This window comes from Oncorhynchus mykiss, chromosome 28 (assembly GCF_013265735.2).
Source record: "Oncorhynchus mykiss isolate Arlee chromosome 28, USDA_OmykA_1.1, whole genome shotgun sequence".
Lineage (NCBI taxonomy): Eukaryota > Metazoa > Chordata > Actinopteri > Salmoniformes > Salmonidae > Oncorhynchus > Oncorhynchus mykiss.
In genome coordinates this window covers 40,820,170-40,844,402 of record NC_048592.1, presented here as the reverse complement: position 1 = coordinate 40,844,402, position 24,233 = coordinate 40,820,170, and the positions used below count along the sequence as shown (strand labels likewise).

General features: G+C 43.9%; 1 protein-coding gene across 1 annotated transcript in view; it reads left to right on the top strand.

Moving 5' to 3' along the window:
- Nucleotides 1-1,535: 1,535 nt before the first annotated feature.
- LOC110508261 (PDZ domain-containing protein GIPC1-like) overlaps nt 1,536-24,233 on the top strand; it is a 59,262-nt gene continuing 36,564 nt past the window's right edge. Inside the window, exon 1 of the mRNA XM_036966534.1 lies at nt 1,536-2,164. Within this exon, the coding sequence (XP_036822429.1) occupies nt 1,892-2,164 (273 nt within the window). The 5' untranslated portion in view covers nt 1,536-1,891. The remainder of the gene's footprint in view (nt 2,165-24,233) is intronic.

Below are 24,233 nucleotides of genomic sequence, written 5' to 3'. Positions count from 1 at the left end.
GGTTTAGTGTTCTTTAGTCATGTGGTTTGTGTTCTTTAGTCATGTGGTTTGTGTTCTTTAGTCATGTGGTTTGTGTTCTTTATTCGTAGTGTTCTTTAGTCATGTGGTTTAGTGTTCTTTAGTCATGTGGTTTAGTGTTCTTTAGTCATGTGTTTAGTGTTCTTTAGTCATGTGGTTTGTGTTCTTTATTCGTAGTGTTTAGTGTTCTTTAGTCATGTGGTTTAGTGTTCTTTAGTCATGTGCTTAGTGTTCTTTAGTCATGTGGTTTGTGTTCTTTAGTCATGTGTTTAGTGTTCTTTAGTCATGTGTTTAGTGTTCTTTAGTCATGTGGTTTAGTGTTCTTTAGTCATGTGGTTTAGTGTTCTTTAGTCATGTGGTTTAGTGTTCTTTAGTCATGTGGTTTAGTGTTCTTTAGTCATGTGGTTTAGTGTTCTTTAGTCATGTGGTTTAGTGTTCTTTAGTCATGTGGTTTGTGTTCTTTAGTCATGTGGTTTGTGTTCTTTAGTCATGTGGTTTGTGTTCTTTAGTCATGTGGTTTAGTGTTCTTTAGTCATGTGGTTTAGTGTTCTTTAATCATGTGGTTTAGTGTTCTTTAGTCATGTGGTTTAGTGTTCTTTAGTCATGTGGTTTGTGTTCTTTAGTCATGTGGTTTGTGTTCTTTATTCGTAGTGTTCTTTAGTCATGTGGTTTAGTGTTCTTTAGTCATGTGTTTAGTGTTCTTTAGTCATGTGGTTTGTGTTCTTTAGTCATGTGGTTTGTGTTCTTTATTCGTAGTGTTCTTTAGTCATGTGGTTTAGTGTTCTTTAGTCATGTGGTTTGTGTTCTTTAGTCATGTGGTTTAGTGTTCTTTAGTCATGTGTTTAGTGTTCTTTAGTCATGTGGTTTGTGTGGACCCCAACAACTAATGGGGACCTGAATAAAATCATTAATGCCAAACTGATGCAGGTGGGGATAAAGGCCTAAATGAAGGCCTACATTTGAATCAGACCATTTGCCTACTTGGCTCATAGGTTTGTGTAAATTCCTCTGTGTTTACGTGGTACTTACAGAGGCAGGTACAGTCTTATTCATATAGTTTTCAAATAAAAAGTCAGTGGAGGGAAAACAATAGGATACTTAGCGGGGGAGGGGAGCTTTACATTATAGACGGCTGGGAGGAATGGCTGCAGCAGAAAATAAACATAAATAAAAAACTATTATGCTAAATAGTTATTATCTGGCTAGTAAATGGTGGGCCTATAGGGGGGGGCGGTCCAATGTGTTTCAAATGCCAAAGCCGATATCTGGTCCAAGTCAATGGTCCAAGTCAATAGCCCCTTTATAGGCCTAAATAAATCAACTCCATATGAAGGGGGGGGGAAACAACTAAGGGTAACAACTTTAAGTACTCTACTTTATAACAAAATGTGTCCATGTATGTTCTTGAAACACATGTTGTTTTGATTGAAGACTCAGATTGGTCACCTGAGTCAGCAGGACGACAGGTATAACAGGCCTGCCTGTTCGGCGCATATCTCCATGCCCCCACTGCGCCTGCGTTCCCAGCATATTGAAACAGAGGCGCAGTTGTCTGACAGAGTTGAGAGATACAGTAAGATAGATACAGTACGATAGACACAACGAGGAAAACATCGCGTCGCACGTTCGCCACCTACCTGTTGAATATCACCGCCGTTTAATTTGCAAGTTTGGGGTTGGGTTGACGAGTCACTCACTGTCGAAGAACAAAGTCGAACCTGGAAAAAGGAGAGTCAGTCGAGGTTTTGTCGAGGTAAATGCGGAAGGAAAGAGGATTTGTGCAACTGGTAGCCACTCCAATGTTCTAACCGGACCGACAGACCAAAGGATTTATCAACCGATCAAACCGATTTATTGACGCCAAAAAACCACAATGCCTTTAGGACTGAGGAGAAAGAAGAACAAGTCGAGAGAGAGCTCGAACCTGGTGGAGAATGAGGAGGTCGGTGGACACGCAACTGGGAGCTCCGTGAAGTCGACCGTAAACGGAGCGGGGCTCCCACCGCCACCTGCCAACCTGCGGCCCAAACTAGTGTTCCACACTCAGCTCGCCCACGGCAGCCCCACGGGAAGGATCGAGGGATTTAGTAACGTCAAAGAACTCTACGGGAAAATAGCTGATACGTTCAATTTAAGTCCACCAGAGGTATGTTTTTTTTTAACAACTTTTGTAGTTGTAGACCGATAAAACGAGGTTTTCTGAATGCCAAAACGGGGCAAAGTTTTTGCGCAAGGTGCGCCCTGACCGTGCCGCTTACCTACGCACAAAGAGGCTGAGTTTGACGTTCGCTAGACTGAGGATAAGCAGTACCTGGTAGAAGTGAGTCAGAACCAAGCCTTATTTATCCTAGGCTACATGAGACCTCACATGGTTTGACAGGTATTCCATTTAACTGTAGTTTCTGGGGCAATTTGGTGAGACTATTGTCCCTGTTCAGTTTAGGGAATAATAATGACATCAAAATAAATATAATAACTTATTATTTTAATAGATTGGGCTGTATGGGCATCTGTGTTTACATGATCATTGAGTCACATTAATAAATGGGGCTATATTTACATGGTCATTGAATCACATTAATAAATGGGGCTATATTTACATGATCATTGAATCACATTAATAAATGGGGCTATATTTACCTGGTCATTGAATCACATTAATAAATGGGGCTATATTTACCTGGTCATTGAATCACATTGAGAAGTTTAACAACTGTACAGGTTTTTGGTTCATAGAAAATCCTTCTTGATTCTCTTTGAGATAGTTGGACTCTGTTTACGTGGTTAAATACCATCCTCTTTGAAGAGAATGAAGGCCTCGACTCACAGACAGACAGACATTAGGAAAAGGTATTTCTCTACGGTGAGGGAGAGAAAAAAAAAACAACCATGTCTCCGTAAACAACAAGTGCATGTTCACATCCCATTCTGTCAGCCAACATCCCTGAGCCTGTTCACATCCCATTCTGTCAGCCCTCATCCCTGAGCCTGTTCACATCCCATTCTGTCAGCCCTCATCCCTGAGCCTGTTCACATCCCATTCTGTCAGCCCTCATCCCTGAGCCTGTTCACATCCCATTCTGTCAGCCCTCATCCCTGAGCCTGTTCACATCCCATTCTGTCAGCCCTCATCCCTGAGCCTGTTCACATCCCATTCTGTCAGCCCTCATCCCTGAGCCTGTTCACATCCCATTCTGTCAGCCCTCATCCCTGAGCCTGTTCACATCCCATTCTGTCAGCCCTCATCCCTGAGCCTGTTCACATCCCATTCTGTCAGCCCTCATCCCTGAGCCTGTTCACATCCCATTCTGTCAGCCCTCATCCCTGAGCCTGTTCACATCCCATTCTGTCAGCCCTCATCCCTGAGCCTGTTCACATCCCATTCTGTCAGCCCACATCCCTGAGCCTGTTCACATCCCATTCTGTCAGCCCTCATCCCTGAGCCTGTTCACATCCCATTCTGTCAGCCCTCATCCCTGAGCCTGTTCACATCCCATTCTGTCAGCCCTCATCCCTGAGCCTGTTCACATCCCATTCTGTCAGCCCTCATCCCTGAGCCTGTTCACATCCCATTCTGTCAGCCCTCATCCCTGAGCCTGTTCACATCCCATTCTGTCAGCCCTCATCCCTGAGCCTGTTCACATCCCATTCTGTCAGCCAACATCCCTGAGCCTGTTCACATCCCATTCTGTCAGCCCTCATCCCTGAGCCTGTTCACATCCCATTCTGTCAGCCCTCATCCCTGAGCCTGTTCACATCCCATTCTGTCAGCCCTCATCCCTGAGCCTGTTCACATCCCATTCTGTCAGCCCTCATCCCTGAGCCTGCCAGGCTCGGCTACCAAGGCCATACATCCCAAATCGCACCCTATTCCCTATAGGCCCTGGCCAAAGGTAGTGCACTAAAAGAGGATAGGGTGCCATTTAGGCCTCAGTCATTGTGCTGTCGGTCTTTGTTAAATGAGTCTGTGAGTGACATGTCTGTCTTTTGTCTTTCTGAGCTGGACCTGATAGGTTGGCCGACCAGCCCGCCTCTGCTATCACACAGGGACACATTTGAGCTGGAGCCATCGTTTTACACACACACCACCAACGTAGATGATCCCACAGTGACAGATATATGAGAGAGAGATATATGAGAGAGAGAGAGAGAGAGAGAGATTGATTCTCAGGAACCAGACAAACCAGACCGATGGACAAACTGGGGAAACAAAAAAAACATAAAGTTAAAAACATTTTAAAAAACAAAGTTAAACAAACATAATGTCTTTTTATCTGACCTTAACAGAAACTCAACCGTTTCCCAATGCATCTGTTGCATCACTACTACCAGACATTGCTATTATGTCTAATAATTTCTTTCCAAACGTGCCCCGACTTCGCCCGACAACTCAAAGTGAGTTCTTCCGCAGCATACTAGGAAGTCGTTTGTGGTGACATCCAAAATGAGGGCTTTTGGTACAAAACAAAGTCATCAGCGATTGGATCATCTCCTAACCAATTAGAGTATCAAAGCCAATTACACATTTTCAAAACGCAGCTTTACACACCTGGCTCTGGCACAACTCAATCGGTTTCTGCGACCAATCAGAAGGTCTAGAATGGATTTCCATTCTAGAATCCCCCGGGGAGGTACTCCGATCCAGACTCATTGTAGAGAAGAAACTAATGTCTGTGGGCGTGGCCTCGCGTTTGGCCGGAACAAGGAGTAACCAGACAAGTCCCGTCTCCCAACGTGTTTGAACATGACTCCTCTTTCTTGGTTTGTGAGCATGTTGTTGAAAACATATCTTCACTACAGGATAGGGGCTGTTTGATACCCATTTTGGACTGTGTTGTATGTTTAATTTTTAAACAGACCTCATGATCTGGGAATAGGGGAGAAACTAGATCTGTTGTATCTCCCAAAGAGAGGCAGGGAGGTGTTGTGGTGGTTGGAATCTCCCAAATCTCCCAAAGGAAGTCCCCTACTTCCTGCCGGTGGGCACAGCCTAAAGACCATCCTGATAAAGCCTCTCTGTCCTGGACCATGGGTCTTCAGGGAGACGAGTTAGAGCTAACCACACCCCTACAACTTTCTACTTTGTCAACTACTTGGCAGAAGTGTAATATAGTATTGACCCAAATATTATTTTGGTGAGACCGGTAAGGTAAGTTGCCAGACAAAAAAAAGACAGCTGTGATTTATTGTTTGGTATACCTTAACGTCAGCTAGGGCTTTGTATAGGAAATAGAGGTCGACCGATTATGATTTTTCAACGCTGATACCGTTTATTGGAGGACCAAAAAAGCCGATACAAATAAATAAATCAGCCGATTTAAAAATCGGTAATAATGACAATTACAACAATACTGAATGAACACTTAATATAATACATCAATAAAATACATTTAGCCTCAAATAAATAATGAAACATGTTCAATTTGCAAAAACAAAGTGTTGGAGAAGAAAGTAAAAGTGCAATATGTGCCATGTAAGAAAGCTAACGTTTCAGTTCCTTGCTCAGAACATGAGAACATATGAAAGCTGGTGGTTCCTTTTAACATGAGTCTTCAATATTCCCAGGTAAGAGGTTTTAGGTTGTAGTTATAGGAATTATAGGACTATTTCCCTTTATACCATTTGTATTTCATTAACCTTTGACTATTGATGTTCTTATAGGCACTTTAGTATTGCCAGTGTAACAGTGTAGCTTCCGTCCCTCTCCTCGCTCCTCCCTGGGCTCGAAACAGGAACACAACGACAACAGCCACCCTAGAAGCAGCGTCACCCATGCAGAGCAAGGGGAACAACTACTAGAAGGCTCAGAGAGAGTGACGTTTGAAACGCTATTAGCGCACGCTAACTAGCTAGCCATTTCACATCGGTTACACCAGCCTCATCTCGGGAGTTGATAGGCTTGAAGTCATAAACAGCGCAATGCTTGACGCACAACGAAGAGCTGCTGGCAAAACGCACGAAAGTGCTGTTTGAATGAATGTTTACGCACCTGCTTCTGCCTACCACCGCTCAGTCAGATACTTAGATACTTGTATGCTTGTATGCTCAGTCAGATTATATGCAACGCAGGACACGCTAGATAATATCTAGTAATATCAACCATGTGTAGTTAACTAGTGATTATGATTGATTGTTTTTTTATAAGATAAGTTTAATGCTAGCTAGCAACTTACCTTGGCTTACTGCATTCGCGTAACAGGCAGGCTCCTTGTGGAGTGCAACGAGAGAGAGGCAGGTCGTAATTGCCTTGGACGAGTTAACTGTACGGTTGCAAGATTGGATCCCCCGAGCTGACAAGGTGAAAATCTGTCGTTCTGCCCCTGAACGAGGCAGTTAACCCACCGTTCCTAGGCCGTCATTGAAAATAAGAATGTGTTCTTAAATGACTTGCCTAGTTAAATAAAAGGTATATACATATTTTAAAAAGTACAATTTTTTTTTTATTTTTAATCGGCGCCCAAAAATACCGATTTCCGATTGTTATGAAAACTTGAAATCGGCCCTAATTAAATCGGCCGTTCCGATTAATCGGTCGACCTCTAATAGGAAATCACTTGAACACTCATTGTGCAAGTCAGACTTGTTGTGAACATGGTCTCCATTACCATGGCTTACCTAAAACACAAACCTTCAGTCCAATTCATCACCGCCGTGATGTCTGGGATTCTGTGTATTACCACACACGTCGTCACCTCAGGATTCTGTGTATTACCACACACGTCGTCACCTCAGGATTCTGTGTATTACCACACACGTCGTCACCTCAGGATTCTGTGTATTACCACACACGTCTTCACCTCAGGATTCTGTGTATTACCACACACGCCGTCACCTCAGGATTCTGTGTATTACCACACACGTCATCACCTCAGGATTCTGTGTATTACCACACACGTCGTCACCTCAGGATTCTGTGTATTACCACACACGTCGTCACCTCAGGATTCTGTGTATTACCACACACGTCGTCACCTCAGGATTCTGTGTATTACCACACACGTCGTCACCTCAGGATTCTGTGTATTACCACACACGTCGTCACCTCAGGATTCTGTGTATTACCACACACGTCGTCACCTCAGGATTCTGTGTATTACCACACACGTCGTCACCTCAGGATTCTGTGTATTACCACACACGTCGTCACCTCAGGATTCTGTGTATTACCACACACGTCATCACCTCAGGATTCTGTGTATTACCACACACGTCTTCACCTCAGGATTCTGTGTATTACCACACACGTCGTCGCCTCAGGATTCTGTGTATTACCACACACGTCGTCACCTCAGGATTCTGTGTATTACCACACACGTCATCACCTCAGGATTCTGTGTATTACCACACACGTCGTCACCTCAGGATTCTGTGTATTACCACACACGTCGTCACCTCAGGATTCTGTGTATTACCACACACGTCATCACCTCAGGATTCTGTGTATTACCACACACGTCTTCACCTCAGGATTCTGTGTATTACCACACACGTCGTCGCCTCAGGATTCTGTGTATTACCACACACGTCGTCGCCGCAGGATTCTGTGTATTACCACACACGTCGTCGCCTCAGGATTCTGTGTATTACCACACACGTCGTCACCTCAGGATTCTGTGTATTACCACACACGTCGTCACCTCAGGATTCTGTGTATTACCACACACGTCGTCACCTCAGGATTCTGTGTATTACCACACACGTCGTCACCTCAGGATTCTGTGTATTACCACACACGTCGTCACCTCAGGATTCTGTGTATTACCACACACGTCGTCACCTCAGGATTCTGTGTATTACCACACACGTCGTCACCTCAGGATTCTGTGTATTACCACACACGTCGTCACCTCAGGATTCTGTGTATTACCACACACGTCGTCACCTCAGGATTCTGTGTATTACCACACACGTCGTCACCTCAGGATTCTGTGTATTACCACACACGTCGTCACCTCAGGATTCTGTGTATTACCACACACGTCGTCACCTCAGGATTCTGTGTATTACCACACACGTCTTCACCTCAGGATTCTGTGTATTACCACACACGTCGTCGCCTCAGGATTCTGTGTATTACCACACACGTCGTCGCCTCAGGATTCTGTGTATTACCACAGACGTCGTCGCCTCAGGATTCTGTGTATTACCACACACGTCATCACCTCAGGATTCTGTGTATTACCACACACGTCGTCACCTCAGGATTCTGTGTATTACCACACACGTCGTCACCTCAGGATTCTGTGTATTACCACACACGTCATCACCTCAGGATTCTGTGTATTACCACACACGTCGTCACCTCAGGATTTTGTGTATTACCACACACGTCGTCACCTCAGGATTCTGTGTATTACCACACACACGTCGTCACCTCAGGATTCTGTGTATTACCACACACGTCGTCACCTCAGGATTCTGTGTATTACCACACACACGTCGTCACCTCAGGATTCTGTGTATTACCACACACACGTCGTCACCTCAGGATTCTGTGTATTACCACAGACGTCGTCACCTCAGGATTCTGTGTATTACCACACACGTCGTCACCTCAGGATTCTGAAGGAGACGTGGAGAAAGCAGTCCTCATCTCTCACTGAGCTCTGTCATGAGGACGTTGTACAGCGTAGAAGCTAGGCTTACTCCAGTCACAGGTGATCTGTACCTGTGACTACAGGTCAAAGTCTGCTGCAGTAGAGATTTTTACTACAGGTGAGTTACCAGGACCACAGGTGTGGCTCTCTGGCAGGCAGCGTGACCTGCAGCCTGTCTCTGTCCACCTGCCGTCTCTATGCATCTACCTGTACTATTGGCTAGCTACTAGGGTTAGACTGTGTGTGGTCTCTGTGTACCTATCTGGCTGTACTATTGGCTAGCTACTAGGGTTAGACTGTGTGTGGTCTCTGTGTACCCATCTACCTGTACTATTGGCTAGGGTTAGGCCTTGGTTTTTGTGGGCCTGGGCAATATGGCCTAAAAAAAAAAATCAGATCTACATTTTCTTTCAAACTTTTATGGGTGCTTCCATGATATCTAATTTAAAAAAAATCTAAATCAATTTTGTTGTACATTTTAAAGATCAAATACAAACAGTCAGCTATGGTCTAATGAAATCAGAGCTTGCGAAGTTACAAATAGGCTGAATAGAAACCTTCCACAACCATAAGACCCACTAATAATTACATTATTTTATCAAAATAGTTTAACCTGCTTTTGTGCAGTAATCACTGATCTGTCTTTCAAGTCTGTGAAAATGGCTTTTTTTTTCTGTGTTACAAATTTAACATGACCATAACGCACGTTCACTAATAATGACTGACTTATTCAGCACGTGGGCTTTGAGTAGCTCTCTGGCAGCGTGACCAGCAACCTGTCTGTCCACCTGCCGTCTCTATGTACAGTGCCTTGCGAAAGTATTCGGCCCCCTTGAACTTTGCGACCTTTTGCCACATTTCAGGCTTCAAACATAAAGATATAAAACTGAATTTTTTTGTGAAGAATCAACAACAAGTGGGACACAATCATGAAGTGGAACGACATTTATTGGATATTTCAAACTTTTTTAACAAATCAAAAACTGAACAATTGGGCGTGAAAAATTATTCAGCCCCTTTACTTTCAGTGCAGCAAACTCTCTCCAGAAGTTCAGTGAGGATCTCTGAATGATCCAATGTTGTGCCAAGCTTGTAGTGTCATACCCAAGAAGACTCAAGGATGTGATCGCTGCCAAAAGGTGCTTCAACAAAGTACTGAGTAAAGGGTCTGAATACTTATGTAAATGTTATATTTCAGTTTTGTATGTTTAATACATTTGGAAAAATGTCTAACTGTTTTTGCTTTGTCATTTATGGTGTGTTTTGTGTAGATTAAGGGATTTTTGAATAAGGCTGTAACATAACAAAGTGGAAAAAGTCAAAGGGTCTGAATACTTTCTAAATGCCCTGTACCTATCGGTGCTATTAGCTCAGGTAGGGCTGTGCTCTCTGTGTACCCATCTGCACTGCTTGGGCTCACCACGTCATTTGGTTACAGTTTGAATACTTCAGCTTCCTCCGACCAGGTGTAGCTTGTTGTCTCTTTCTTTATTGGTACTAACTGCAGTGTGTTGTCTGCCGCTGAGCGAGTGCAGATCAACCCTATGCTAGTCCATGTAAACAAGGTCTGAGTAGTCTTTGTTTGGCTAATTTCAAGCTTTGCTTTGCTGTCAGTGTACAAACTGAAGTAGACTGCGCTAGAGTAGACCAATGGTAGTCTCGTGTTATTTTAAGTTTACAGCAAGCCTGACATTTCCTAATTGCTCAAAGGGATTAAAATGTTACAACCAATCCCATCTGATGGAAGCTGTGTGTGTGTGTGGCTTTCTTGACATGGAGACATCTCAAGATAACTGGTCTAATCCAAGGCTTACTCCACTGGGAGTAAGACATTAATAATTAATTATCTAATACATGCTCACGTCATCACCAAACAATAACACTGGGTTTGGAGTCACATTTTTGTGATTTTGTGTGTGTGTGTGGGGGGGGGGGACTACATTGATTTATTTTGGCTTATTTGTTTTGTTAGTGTTCGTTTACAATGGATTTTCTTCACCTGAAAACATTTCCATTCCAAATCAGGGATTACTGGAGCTTACTGTAATAACGTTGTGGTTTTAAAAGGAAGGGGTCAGCGCATTGTTGTTATTGAGGAGCAGAGCTCATTGTTGTTATTGAGGAGCAGAGCTCATTGTTGTTATTGAGTAGCAGAGCTCATTGTTGTTATTGAGTAGCAGAGCTCATTGTTGTTATTGAGGAGCAGAGCTCATTGTTGTTATTGAGGAGCAGAGCTCATTGTTGTTATTGAGGAGCAGAGCTCATTGTTGTTATTGAGGAGCAGAGCTCATTGTTGTTATTGAGGAGCAGAGCTCATTGTTGTTATTGAGGAGCAGAGCTCATTGTTGTTATTGAGGAGCAGAGCTCATTGTTGTTATTGAGGAGCAGAGCTCATTGTTGTTATTGAGGAGCAGAGCTCATTGTTGTTATTGAGGAGCAGAGCGCATTGTTGTTATTGAGGAGCAGAGCTCATTGTTATTATTGAGGAGCAGAGCTCATTGTTGTTATTGAGGAGCAGAGCTCGTTGTTATTGACGAGCAGAGCGCATTGTTGTTATTGACGAGCAGAGCGCATTGTTGTTATTGACGAGCAGAGCGCATTGTTGTTATTGAGGAGCAGAGCTCATTGTTGTTATTGACGAGCAGAGCTCATTGTTGTTATTGACGAGCAGAGCGCATTGTTGTTATTGACGAGCAGAGCGCATTGTTGTTATTGAGGAGCAGAGCTCATTGTTGTTATTGAGGAGCAGAGCGCATTGTTGTTATTGAGGAGCAGAGCTCATTGTTGTTATTGAGGAGCAGAGCTCATTGTTGTTATTGAGGAGCAGAGCTCATTGTTGTTATTGAGGAGCAGAGCTCATTGTTGTTATTGAGGAGCAGAGCTCATTGTTGTTATTGAGGAGCAGAGCTCATTGTTGTTATTGAGGAGCAGAGCTCATTGTTGTTATTGAGGAGCAGAGCTCATTGTTGTTATTGAGTAGCAGAGCTCATTGTTGTTATTGAGGAGCAGAGCTCATTGTTGTTATTGAGGAGCAGAGCTCATTGTTGTTATTGAGGAGCAGAGCTCATTGTTGTTATTGAGGAGCAGAGCTCATTGTTGTTATTGAGGAGCAGAGCTCATTGTTGTTATTGAGGAGCAGAGCTCATTGTTGTTATTGAGGAGCAGAGCTCATTGTTGTTATTGAGGAGCAGAGCTCATTGTTGTTATTGAGGAGCAGAGCGCATTGTTGTTATTGAGGAGCAGAGCTCATTGTTATTATTGAGGAGCAGAGCTCATTGTTGTTATTGAGGAGCAGAGCTCATTGTTGTTATTGAGGAGCAGAGCTCGTTGTTATTGACGAGCAGAGCGCATTGTTGTTATTGACGAGCAGAGCGCATTGTTGTTATTGAGGAGCAGAGCTCATTGTTGTTATTGACGAGCAGAGCTCATTGTTGTTATTGACGAGCAGAGCGCATTGTTGTTATTGACGAGCAGAGCGCATTGTTGTTATTGAGGAGCAGAGCTCATTGTTGTTATTGAGGAGCAGAGCGCATTGTTGTTATTGAGGAGCAGAGCTCGTTGTTATTGAGGAGCAGAGCTCATTGTTGTTATTGAGGAGCAGAGCGCATTGTTGTTATTGAGGAGCAGAGCGCATTGTTGTTATTGACGAGCAGAGCTCATTGTTGTTATTGAGGAGCAGAGCTCATTGTTATTGAGGAGCAGAGCTCATTGTTATTGACGAGCAGAGCTCGTTGTTATCGACGAGCAGAGCGCATTGTTGTTATTGACGAGCAGAGCGCATTGTTGTTATTGAGGAGCAGAGCGCATTGTTGTTGACGAGCAGAGCTCATTGTTGTTGTTGAGGAGCAGAGCTCATTGTTGTTATTGAGGAGCAGAGCGCATTGTTGTTATTGAGGAGCAGAGAGCATTGTTGTTATTGAGGAGCAGAGAGCATTGTTGTTATTGAGGAGCAGAGCGCATTGTTGTTATTGAGGAGCAGAGCTCATTGTTGTTATTGAGGAGCAGAGCTCATTGTTGTTATTGACGAGCAGAGCTCATTGTTGTTATTGACGAGCAGAGCGCATTGTTGTTATTGACGAGCAGAGCTCATTGTTGTTATTGACGAGCAGAGCGCATTGTTGTTGACGAGCAGAGCGCATTGTTGTTATTGAGGAGCAGAGCTCATTGTTGTTATTGACGAGCAGAGCGCATTGTTGTTATTGACGAGCAGAGCGCATTGTTATTGAGGAGCAGAGCTCATTGTTGTTATTGAGAAGCAGAGCTCATTGTTGTTATTGAGGAGCAGAGCTCATTGTTGTTATTGAGGAGCAGAGCTCATTGTTGTTATTGAGGAGCAGAGCTCATTGTTGTTATTGAGGAGCAGAGCTCATTGTTGTTATTGAGAAGCAGAGCTCATTGTTGTTATTGAGAAGCAGAGCTCATTGTTGTTATTGACGAGCAGAGCGCATTGTTATTGAGTAGCAGAGCTCATTGTTGTTATTGAGAAGCAGAGCTCATTGTTGTTATTGAGGAGCAGAGCTCATTGTTGTTATTGAGGAGCAGAGCTCATTGTTGTTATTGACGAGCAGAGCTCGTTGTTATTGAGGAGCAGAGCTCATTGTTGTTATTGAGGAGCAGAGCTCATTGTTGTTATTGAGGAGCAGAGCTCATTGTTGTTATTGAGGAGCAGAGCTCATTGTTGTTATTGAGAAGCAGAGCTCATTGTTGTTATTGAGAAGCAGAGCTCATTGTTGTTATTGACGAGCAGAGCGCATTGTTATTGAGGAGCAGAGCTCATTGTTGTTATTGAGGAGCAGAGCTCATTGTTGTTATTGAGGAGCAGAGCTCATTGTTGTTATTGACGAGCAGAGCTCATTGTTGTTATTGAGGAGCAGAGCTCATTGTTGTTATTGACGAGCAGAGCTCATTGTTGTTATTGAGGAGCAGAGCTCATTGTTGTTATTGAGAAGCAGAGCTCATTGTTGTTATTGAGGAGCAGAGCTCATTGTTGTTATTGAGGAGCAGAGCTCATTGTTGTTATTGAGGAGCAGAGCTCATTGTTGTTATTGACGAGCAGAGCGCATTGTTGTTATTGAGGAGCAGAGCTCATTGTTATTGAGGAGCAGAGCTCATTGTTGTTATTGACGAGCAGAGCTCATTGTTGTTATTGACGAGCAGAGCGCATTGTTGTTATTGAGGAGCAGAGCTCATTGTTATTGAGGAGCAGAGCTCATTGTTGTTATTGAGGAGCAGAGCTCATTGTTGTTATTGACGAGCAGAGCGCATTGTTGTTATTGAGGAGCAGAGCTCATTGTTGTTATTGACGAGCAGAGCTCGTTGTTGTTATTGAGGAGCAGAGCTCATTGTTATTGAGGAGCAGAGCTCATTGTTATTGAGGAGCAGAGCTCATTGTTATTGAGGAGCAGAGCTCATTGTTATTGAGGAGCAGAGCTCATTGTTGTTATTGAGGAGCAGAGCTCATTGTTATTGAGGAGCAGAGCTCATTGTTATTGAGGAGCAGAGCTCATTGTTATTGAGGAGCAGAGCTCATTGTTATTGAGGAGCAGAGCTCATTGTTATTGAGGAGCAGAGCTCATTGTTGTTATTGAGGAGCAGAGCTCATTGTTGTTATTGAGGAGCAGAGCTCATTGTTGTTATTGAGGAGCAGAGCTCATTGTTGTTATTGAGGAGCAGAGCTCATTGTTGTTATTGAGGAGCAGAGCTCATTGTTGTTATTGAGGAGCAGAGCTCATTGTTGTTATTGAGGAGCAGAGCTCATTGTTGTTATTGACGAGCAGAGCGCATTGTTATTGAGGAGCAGAGCTCATTGTTGTTATTGAGGAGCAGAGCTCATTGTTGTTATTGAGGAGCAGAGCTCATTGTTGTTATTGAGGAGCAGAGCTCATTGTTGTTATTGAGGAGCAGAGCTCATTGTTGTTATTGAGGAGCAGAGCTCATTGTTGTTATTGAGGAGCAGAGCTCATTGTTGTTATTGAGGAGCAGAGCTCATTGTTGTTATTGAGGAGCAGAGCTCATTGTTGTTATTGAGGAGCAGAGCTCATTGTTGTTATTGAGGAGCAGAGCGCATTGTTGTTATTGACGAGCAGAGCTCATTGTTGTTATTGAGGAGCAGAGCTCATTGTTGTTATTGAGGAGCAGAGCTCATTGTTGTTATTGAGGAGCAGAGCTCATTGTTGTTATTGAGAAGAAGCTCATTTGATTTTCTTTATGCCCTCAATCCTATTCCTTGATATTTTACTGAATTTATTAATTTATTATTTACTACTGTGTTGTTATCTCGTTGATTTCACCTTTACATTCTTAATCAATTTGAAATGTTAAGGCTTTCTCTGTTGATTAAATTATTTAAAATGTTGTCACTTCTCTGGGTAAATAATGCATTTTAGTCAAGAAAAACAGGGAAGACATTGAGACCAAGTAACCTTTTCCAGATGTGTCCTGTAGAATACAATATAAAATACACAAACCCTATAAATATATACAGTACCAGTCAAACGTTTGGACACACCGACTCCTTCCAGGGTTTTTCTTTATTTGTACTCTATTTTCTACATTGTAGAATAATAGTGAAGACAACAAAACTATTAAATAACACATATGGAATCATGTAGTAACCAACAAAGTGTTGTATATTTTAGATCCTTCAATGTCGCCACCCTTTACCTTGACAGCTATGTACTCTCTTGGCATTCTCTCAACCAGATTCATGAGGAATACTTTTCCAAAGGTCTTGAAGGAGTTCCCACATATGCTGAGCACTTGTGGGTTGCTTTTCCTTCACTCTGCAGTCCAACTCATCCCAAACCATCTCAATTGGGTTGAGGTCAGGTGATTATGGAGGCCAGGTCATCTGATGTAGCACTCCATCACTCTCCTCCTTGGTCAAATAGCCCTTACACAGCCTGGAGGTGTGTTAGGTCATTGTCCTGTTGAAAAACAAATGATAGTCCCAGTAAGCCCAAACCAGATGGGATGGAGTATCGCTGCAGAATGCTGTGGTAGCCATGCTGGTTAAGTGTGCCTTGAATTCTAAATAAATCACTGACAGTGTCACCAGCAAAGCACCATTACACCTCCTCCATGCTTCACGGGGGGAAAGATCATCTGTTCACCTACTCGTTTATTTTTTTACCCCTTTTTTTCTCCCCAATTTTGTGGTATCCAATTGGTAGTTAGTCTTGTCTCATCACTGCAACTCCCGTGCGGGAGACAGCCCAAATAGAGAGGAGAGGTGAAGGCTGTGCATCCTCCGAAATACAACCCAACCAAGCTGCACTACTTCTTGACACAATGTCCACTTAACCCGGAAGCCAGCCGGACCAATGTGTCGGAGAAAACACCGTACACCTGGCGACCGTGTCAGCGTGCCCTGCGCCCGGCCCGCCACAGGAGTCGCTAGTGCGCAATGGGACAAGGATATCCCTGCTGGCCAAACCCTCCCCTAACCCGGACGACGCTGGGCCGAACCCTCCCCTATCCCGGACGATGCGCCACCCATGGACCTCTGCCTGCGACAGAGCCTGGACTCGAACCCAGAAACTCTAGTGGCACAGCTAGCACTGCGATGCAGTTCCTTACACCACTCGGGAGGCCCTGTGTGTAGATTGATGAATTCTAAATAAATCAGTGTCACCAGCAAAGCATCCCCACACCACCTCCTCCTCCATGCTTCATGGTGGGTACCACACATGCAGAGATAATCCATTGAAACCAACAATTTTAAATTTGGACTCATCAGACCAAAAGGACAGATTTCCACCGGTCTAATGTTCATTGCTCGTGTTTCTTGGCCCAAGCAAGTCTCTTTTTATTATTGGTGTCCTTTAGAAGTGGTTTCTTTGCACCAATTGGACCATGAAGGCCTGATTCACACAGTCTCCTCTGAACAGTTGATGTTGAGATGTGTCTGTTACTTGAACTCTGAAGCATTTATTTGGGCTGCAATTTCTGAGGCTGGTAACTCTAATGAACTTATCCTCTGCAGCAGAGGTAACTCTGGGTCTTCCTTTCCTGTGGTGGTCCTCATGAGAGCCAGTTTCATCATAGTGCTTGATGGTTTTTGTGACCGCACTTGAAGGAACTTTCAAAGTTCTTGAAATGTTCCGGATTGACTGACTGTCATGGCTTAAAGTAATTATGGACTCGTTTCTCTTTGCTTATTTGAGATGTTCTTGCCATAATATGGACTTGGTCTTTTACCAGATAGGGCTATCTTCTGTATACCACCCCTACCTTGTCACAACACACCTGATTGGCTCAAACTAATTAAGGAAAGAAATTCCACAAATTAACTTTTAACAAGGCACACCTGTTTAATTTAAATACATTCCAGGTGACTTCCTCATGAAGCTGGTTGAGAGAATGCCAAGAGTGTGCAACGCTGTCAAGGCAAAAGGGTGGCTACTTTGAAGAATCTGAAATATATTTTGATTTGTTTTAAGTTTTTGGTTACTACATTATTCCTTAGTTTTGACGAGAGAAAGAGCACACAAATAAAACATCACATATCACCCTGAAAAACAGTTTGGCGACTCAGATGTCTATACTTCAACAGCAAAGTTAGATAATTGGACGTTTATGAAGTAGGGAGTAATGTAGAGATCTACAGGTCAATAGCAAAGTCCAGCCAACCTTTGGCTCAGATACCACAGTGTTCAAGTTCGCATGTCTACAATATGCAACGTGTTTGCACAGCAACATAGAATGTGTTCAGTTTGGATCAGACAGAGACCGAGAGACCTCAGCTGAGACAGACGGACAGACATGGGGCTCCTCCATAACCTGTTTCTCCTGGACAGACATGGGGCTCCTCCATAACCTGTTTCTCCTGGACAGACATGGAGCTCCTCCATAACCTGTTTCTCCTGGACAGACATGGGGCTCCTCCATAACCTGTTTCTCCTGGACAGACATGGGGCTCCTCCATAACCTGTTTCTCCTGGACAGACATGGGCTCCATAACCTGTTTCTCCTGGACAGACATGGGGCTCCTCCATAACCTGTTTCTCCTGGACAGACATGGGGCTCCTCCATAACCTGTTTCTCCTGGACAGACATGGGGCTCCTCCATAACCTGTTTCTCCTGGACAGACATGGAGCTCCTCCATAACCTGTTTCTCCTGGACAGACATGGGGCTCCTCCATAACCTGTTTCTCCTGGACAGACATGGGGCTCCTCCATAACCTGTTTCTCCTGGACAGACATGGAGCTCCTCCATAACCTGTTTCTCCTGGACAGACATGGGGCTCCTCCATAACCTGTTTCTCCTGGACAGACATGGGGCTCCTCCATAACCTGTTTCTCCTAGACAGACATGGGGCTCCTCCATAACCTGTTTCTCCTGGACAGACATGGGGCTCCTCCATAACCTGTTTCTCCTAGACAGACATGGGGCTCCTCCATAACCTGTTTCTCCTAGACAGACATGGGGCTCCTCCATAACCTGTTTCTCCTGGACAGACATGGGGCTCCTCCATAACCTGTTTCTCCTGGACAGAAAGCTCAGGTGTGAACTGAGACGTGATTACAGTGAAAGGGCTTCAGTTGATTAAGTGGCTGTTTACTACCCGCCAAAGGGGATAGAAGGGTTGCCACGGTCACGGCATTGTTGAGACAGAGGGTAAGACAGTTTTCATTGGCTGCTGAGAGGCGTGTGTGTGTGAGAGAGAGAGAGCAGGTGGTGACCTCCAGTCATTGCTCAACCATTTACAGTTACGATGTGATTGAATGATACTTTTGAAAAACCTGACGAATTTTTTTACCTTGGGATTACAGTCTCTTTGACCCACGACTGGAGAAAATGGACGCTTGTAGTTGGAGAAACCCCTGTCATACTTCATCAATGTCTTTATCTAGTGATGTTTTATTTCTATTTGGGCCGACAAAATAAAGCTATTGGTAGACCGACAGGCGTCTATTCTTTAGACCAATCAAATTGCCCAAATTTTAAATTGTGTATGTGTGTGTAAAACAGATACACAATGTGTTTTAATTAAATCCACTATATCGTCTGGTAGTGCCTGAAGGTTTGGTGCCTGAAGGGCAACCAGAAGAGAGATATTTACCTAACCCAACTTCTCCGACTCCTGCTGGTTTTCACAGATTCTGCCATTACTCTCCTGAAGATGCCGTTATGGTTTGCATATGCACATTTTTTGCTGACGTTCCCAATGTAAAAAAAAATATATATGTTCATATCATTGTCATGTGGATAATCAAAATTCTATCCAAATAAATGCAACGAACTTCAAACAACTTTGGTCCGGCCAGAGGCTTGCGCTAGCAACATTGTATAAAATATTCTGGGCCCTCAATTTCCCACTCCAGTGAGCTCAGGACAGACACAACTGTAGGCTATTTGATCAAGGGATAAGAAGCAGTGGTTGACTTGGACAGGAGCTGAGTTCAAAGTGCTCTACTGCTTGAGCTCCTGTTCCTTTTAAAGAATACCAACTCAACAGTATTGTGGACCACCTAAATATAAAACAGAACCCATTTCAGCCCAAGTCAAGAACTAAGGATGACAGAGGCAGAGAATTTTAACATTAACAGGGAATTTATTTCCTTCACACGGTAATTTGGGGAAAAGGGGCTGGACGGAACCAAAGAAAGTAAACATTGAGCCCCCTCTCCTACCCACTACTTACCTAACTTAGCACCGCCTGGTGCACTAACCAAAAATACAGGGGAGGGTCCCCCAGGTCTTACCTAGTGTGCCTAGACAGAGTACATACTGCAGGTATATGTATGCCCGCAGGCATCTTGCCTCAGCACTCCTAAGGTGCCTTCCCCCCTGGGAACAACAGAAAACACACCTAAAGTTAACAATTTCACAAATCAAAAACACAGTCCTATGGCATACACAAACATCAGCTACAAACATCAGCTACAAACATCAGCTACAAACATCAGCTACAAACATCAGCTACAAACATCAGCTACAAAATCCTTTCCACAACACTATTCCAGACCAACAACACGACATGCCTAGAAGCTCTCGCTTTCCTAACAAAGGAACACTGGCTTTTATCCAGCTGGAGAAGGAGTCTGTAATTGAAGACGGCTGTATCCCCCAATGAGAGGGCGGGGTCAGTTCCAATTAGCAATGGTGCCGACCAATCAGCTGCTTTGGACTTCAGGAAGCCATTTCCTGAAATACAAAACAAACCCACAACAACTGGAACATAAACCTATTTCATGTTTCCACTGGATCAGAGCACTGATAAGAGGTAATCAGGTAGGACTATTTGTATGGATCAGAGCACTGATAAGAGGTAATCAGGTAGGACTATTTGTATGGATCAGAGCAGTGATAAGAGGTAATCAGGTAGGACTATTTGTATGGATCAGAGCACTGATAAGAGGTAATCAGGTAGGACTATTTGTATGGATCAGAGCACTGATAAGAGGTAATCAGGTAGGACTATTTGTATGGATCAGAGCACTGATAAGAGGTAATCAGGTAGGACTATTTGTATGGATCAGAGCACTGATAAGAGGTAATCAGGTAGGACTATTTGTATGGATCAGAGCACTGATAAGAGGTAATCAGGTAGGACTATTTGTATGGATCAGAGCAGTGATAAGAGGTAATCAGGTAGGACTATTTGTATGGATCAGAGCACTGATAAGAGGTAATCAGGTAGGACTATTTGTATGGATCAGAGCACTGATAAGAGGTAATCAGGTAGGACTATTTGTATGGATCAGAGCACTGATAAGAGGTAATCAGGTAGGACTATTTGTATGGATCAGAGCACTGATAAGAGGTAATCAGGTAGGACTATTTGTATGGATCAGAGCACTGATAAGATGTAATCAGGTAGGACTATTTGTATGGATCAGAGCACTGATAAGAGGTAATCAGGTAGGACTATTTGTATGGATCAGAGCACTGATAAGAGGTAATCAGGTAGGACTATTTGTATGGATCAGAGCACTGATAAGAGGTAATCAGGTAGGACTATTTGTATGGTGTATCCATTGGATCAGAGCATGACATTGTTCCCTTTCACGCTGAGTGGTTATCGAAAGGGAGAGAGCTGGAAAGATCTTTCTAATACATTGAGGAACTATTGTCATTTTCAATGGATGGAAAAACAGACTTCGTTCACTTTCTGTTTGAGGTGAAGAAAACATTACTTTGAGAAGCTCCACAGCTCATTGGTGGTGGGGCGTTAACCAATCAGAAACACTATCAGATCCCCAAATGGGCACATTATTATGCCTCTGTTTTCACGCAGGCCAGGTAGCCTATAGGCCTACTTCTATGCGTAATCAGGTAGCCTATAGGTCTACTTCTATGTGTAATCAGGTAGCCTATAGGCCTACTTCTATGCGTAATCAGGTAGCCTATAGGTCTACTTCTATGTGTAATCAGGTAGCCTATAGGCCTACTTCTATGCGTAATCAGGTAGTCTATAGGTCTACTTCTATGTGTAATCAGGTAGTCTATAGGCCTACTTCTATGTGTAATCAGGCCAGGTTGTCTATAGGTCTACTTCTATGTGTAATCAGGTAGTCTATAGGTCTACTTCTATGTGTAATCAGGCCAGGTTGTCTATAGGTCTACTTCTGTGTGCTCGTTCTTACTCAACATTCACAGGAGCGCTCCAAACAGAAGACAATAAATAAATTGACAGAATTTACGTGTTTCTCACAAGTGTATCATAAGTTGTGCGCTGTGCAAACAATGTGTCCACTCTGACAATGAGAACAGGAAGACTGCAACAAGAATATAGAAAGCATGAAGAGAAATGACTGTAACCAAAGTAACAAACACTGTAGATTATGAATTAATGGTAGACGTAGTACTGGGGGACACATGTCATGGGGGGCATTGATAGACACTAACAATAAAACACAAACAATTCACACAATGAAGTTATGAAACAATGAATGTGCACAAGTTGGCGGAGAGAGACGTGCATTGTGGAGAGAGACGTGCATTGCGGAGAGAGACGTGCATTGCGGAGAGAGACGTGCATTGCGGAGAGAGACGTGCATTGCGGAGAGAGACGTGCATTGTGTGGAGAGAGACGTGCATTGTGTGGAGAGAGACGTGCATTCTGTGGAGAGAGACGTGCATTCTGTGGAGAGAGACGTGCATTGTGTGGAGAGGGACGTGCATTGTGTGGAGAGGGACGTGCATTGTGTGGAGAGGGACGTGCATTGTGTGGAGAGGGACGTGCATTGTGTGGAGAGGGACGTGCATTGTGTGGAGAGGGACGTGCATTGTGTGGAGAGGGACGTGCATTGTGTGGAGAGGGACGTGCATTGTGTGGAGAGGGACGTGCATTGTGTGGAGAGGGACGTGCATTGTGTGGAGAGGGAGGTGCATTGTGTGGAGACGGACGTGCATTGTGTGGAGACGGACGTGCATTGTGTGGAGACGGACGTGCATTGTGTGGAGAGAGACGTGCATTGTGGAGAGAGACGTGCATTGTGTGGAGAGGGATGTGCATTGTGCATCTGGGCGCTACATGGTCAACCTAACATCTGCATTGGCCGTGCAGCATTGATGTGCCATCCTGGATGAGCTGCACTACCTGAGCCACTTGTGTGGGTTGTAGACTCCGTCTCATGCTACCACTAGAGTGAAAGCACCGGCAGCATTCAAAAGTGACCAAAACATCAGCCAGGAAACATAGGAACTGAGAAGTGGTCTTTGGTCACCACCTGCAGAACCACTCCTTTATTGGGGGTGTCTTGCTAATTGCCTATAATTTCCACCTGTTGTCTATTCCATTTGCACAACAGCATGTGACATTTATTGTCAATCAGTGTTGCTTCCTAAGTGGACAGTTTGATTTCACAGAAGTGTGATTGACTTGGAGTTACATTGTGTTGTTTAAGTGTTCCCTTTATTTTTTGAGCAGTGTATTTGTTAGTTTGTTACTGCTCGACTAAAATATTCTCTGTTGACCAACGGCCTAACGAGACCAAGCAATCGACTAGGTGGCTAATTGGGGCCCTGATTTGTACAGTTCGAACGAAACACTCCGGTCCCCTTCATAAAGGTGTTTACCCATCCAGGGATTTTATTTCTTCATGACTTGTTCTGAAGCTGTATCCTCTGACACTCTACAATGACCCTAAAGACATGATGCTGACCGGCTGTATCCCCTGGCAACAGCCAGACCTACATGCCCCCTAGTCAGTCAGTCAGTCAATGACCCTAAAGACATGATGCTGACCGGCTGTATCCCCTGTCAACAAACAGACCTACATGCCCCCTAGTCAGTCAGTCAGTCAATGACCCTAAAGACATGATGCTGACCGGCTGTATCCCCTGGCAACAACCAGACCTACATGCCCCCTAGTCAGTCAGTCAATGACCCTAAAGACATGATGCTGACCGGCTGTATCCCCTGGCAACAACCAGACCTACATGCCCCCTAGTCAGTCAGTCAATGACCCTAAAGACATGATGCTGACCGGCTGTATCCCCTGTCAACAAACAGACCTACATGCCCCCTAGTCAGTCAGTCAGTCAGTCAGTCAGTCAGTCAGTCAATGAATAATCAGTCTCTCCTTCCAGACCCATATCAAACATCTCCAATCCAAAGTTAAATCTAGAATTGGCTTCCTATTTCGCAACAAAGCATCCTTCACTCATGCTGCCAAACATACCCTTGTAAAACTGACCATCCTACCAATCCTCGACTTTGGCGATGTCATTTACAAAATAGCCTCCAATACCCTCCTCAATAAATTGGATGCAGTCTATCACAGTCCAATCCGTTTTGTCACCAAAGCCCCATATACTACCCACCATTGCGACCTGTACGCTCTCGTTGGCTGGCCCTCGCTTCATACTCGTCGCCAAACCCACTGGCTCCATGTCATCTACAAGACCCTGCTAGGTAAAGTCCCCCCTTATCTCAGCTCGCTGGTCACCATTGTATCTCCCACCTGTAGCACACGCTCCAGCAGGTATATCTCTCTAGTCACCCCCAAAACCAATTCTTTCTTTGGCCGCCTCTCTTTCCAGTTCTCTGCTGCCAATGACTGGAACGAACTACAAACATCTCTGAAACTGGAAACACTTATCTCCCTCACTAGCTTTAAGCACCAACTGTCAGAGCAGCTCACAGATTACTGCACCTGTACATAGCCCACCTATAATTTAGCCCAAACAACTACCTCTTTCCCTACTGTATTTAATTAATTTATTTATTTTGCTCCTTTGCACCCCATTATTTTTATTTCTACTATGCACATTCTTCCATTGCAAAACTACCATTCCAGTGTTTTACTTGCTATATTGTATCTACCTTGCCACCATGGCCTTTTTGCCTTTACCGCCCTTATCTCACCTCATTTGCTCACATTGTATATAGACTTATTTATACTGTATTATTGACTGTATGTTTGTTTTACTCCATGTGTAACTCTGTGTCGTTGTATGTGCCGAACTGCTTTGCTTTATCTTGGCCAGGTCGCAGTTATAAATGAGAACTTGTTCTCAACTAGCCTACCTGGTTAAATAAAGGTGTTCTCAACTAGCCTACCTGGTTAAATAAAGGTGTTCTCAACTAGCCTACCTGGTTAAATAAAGGTGTTCTCAACTAGCCTACCTGGTTAAATAAAGGTGTTCTCAACTAGCCTACCTGGTT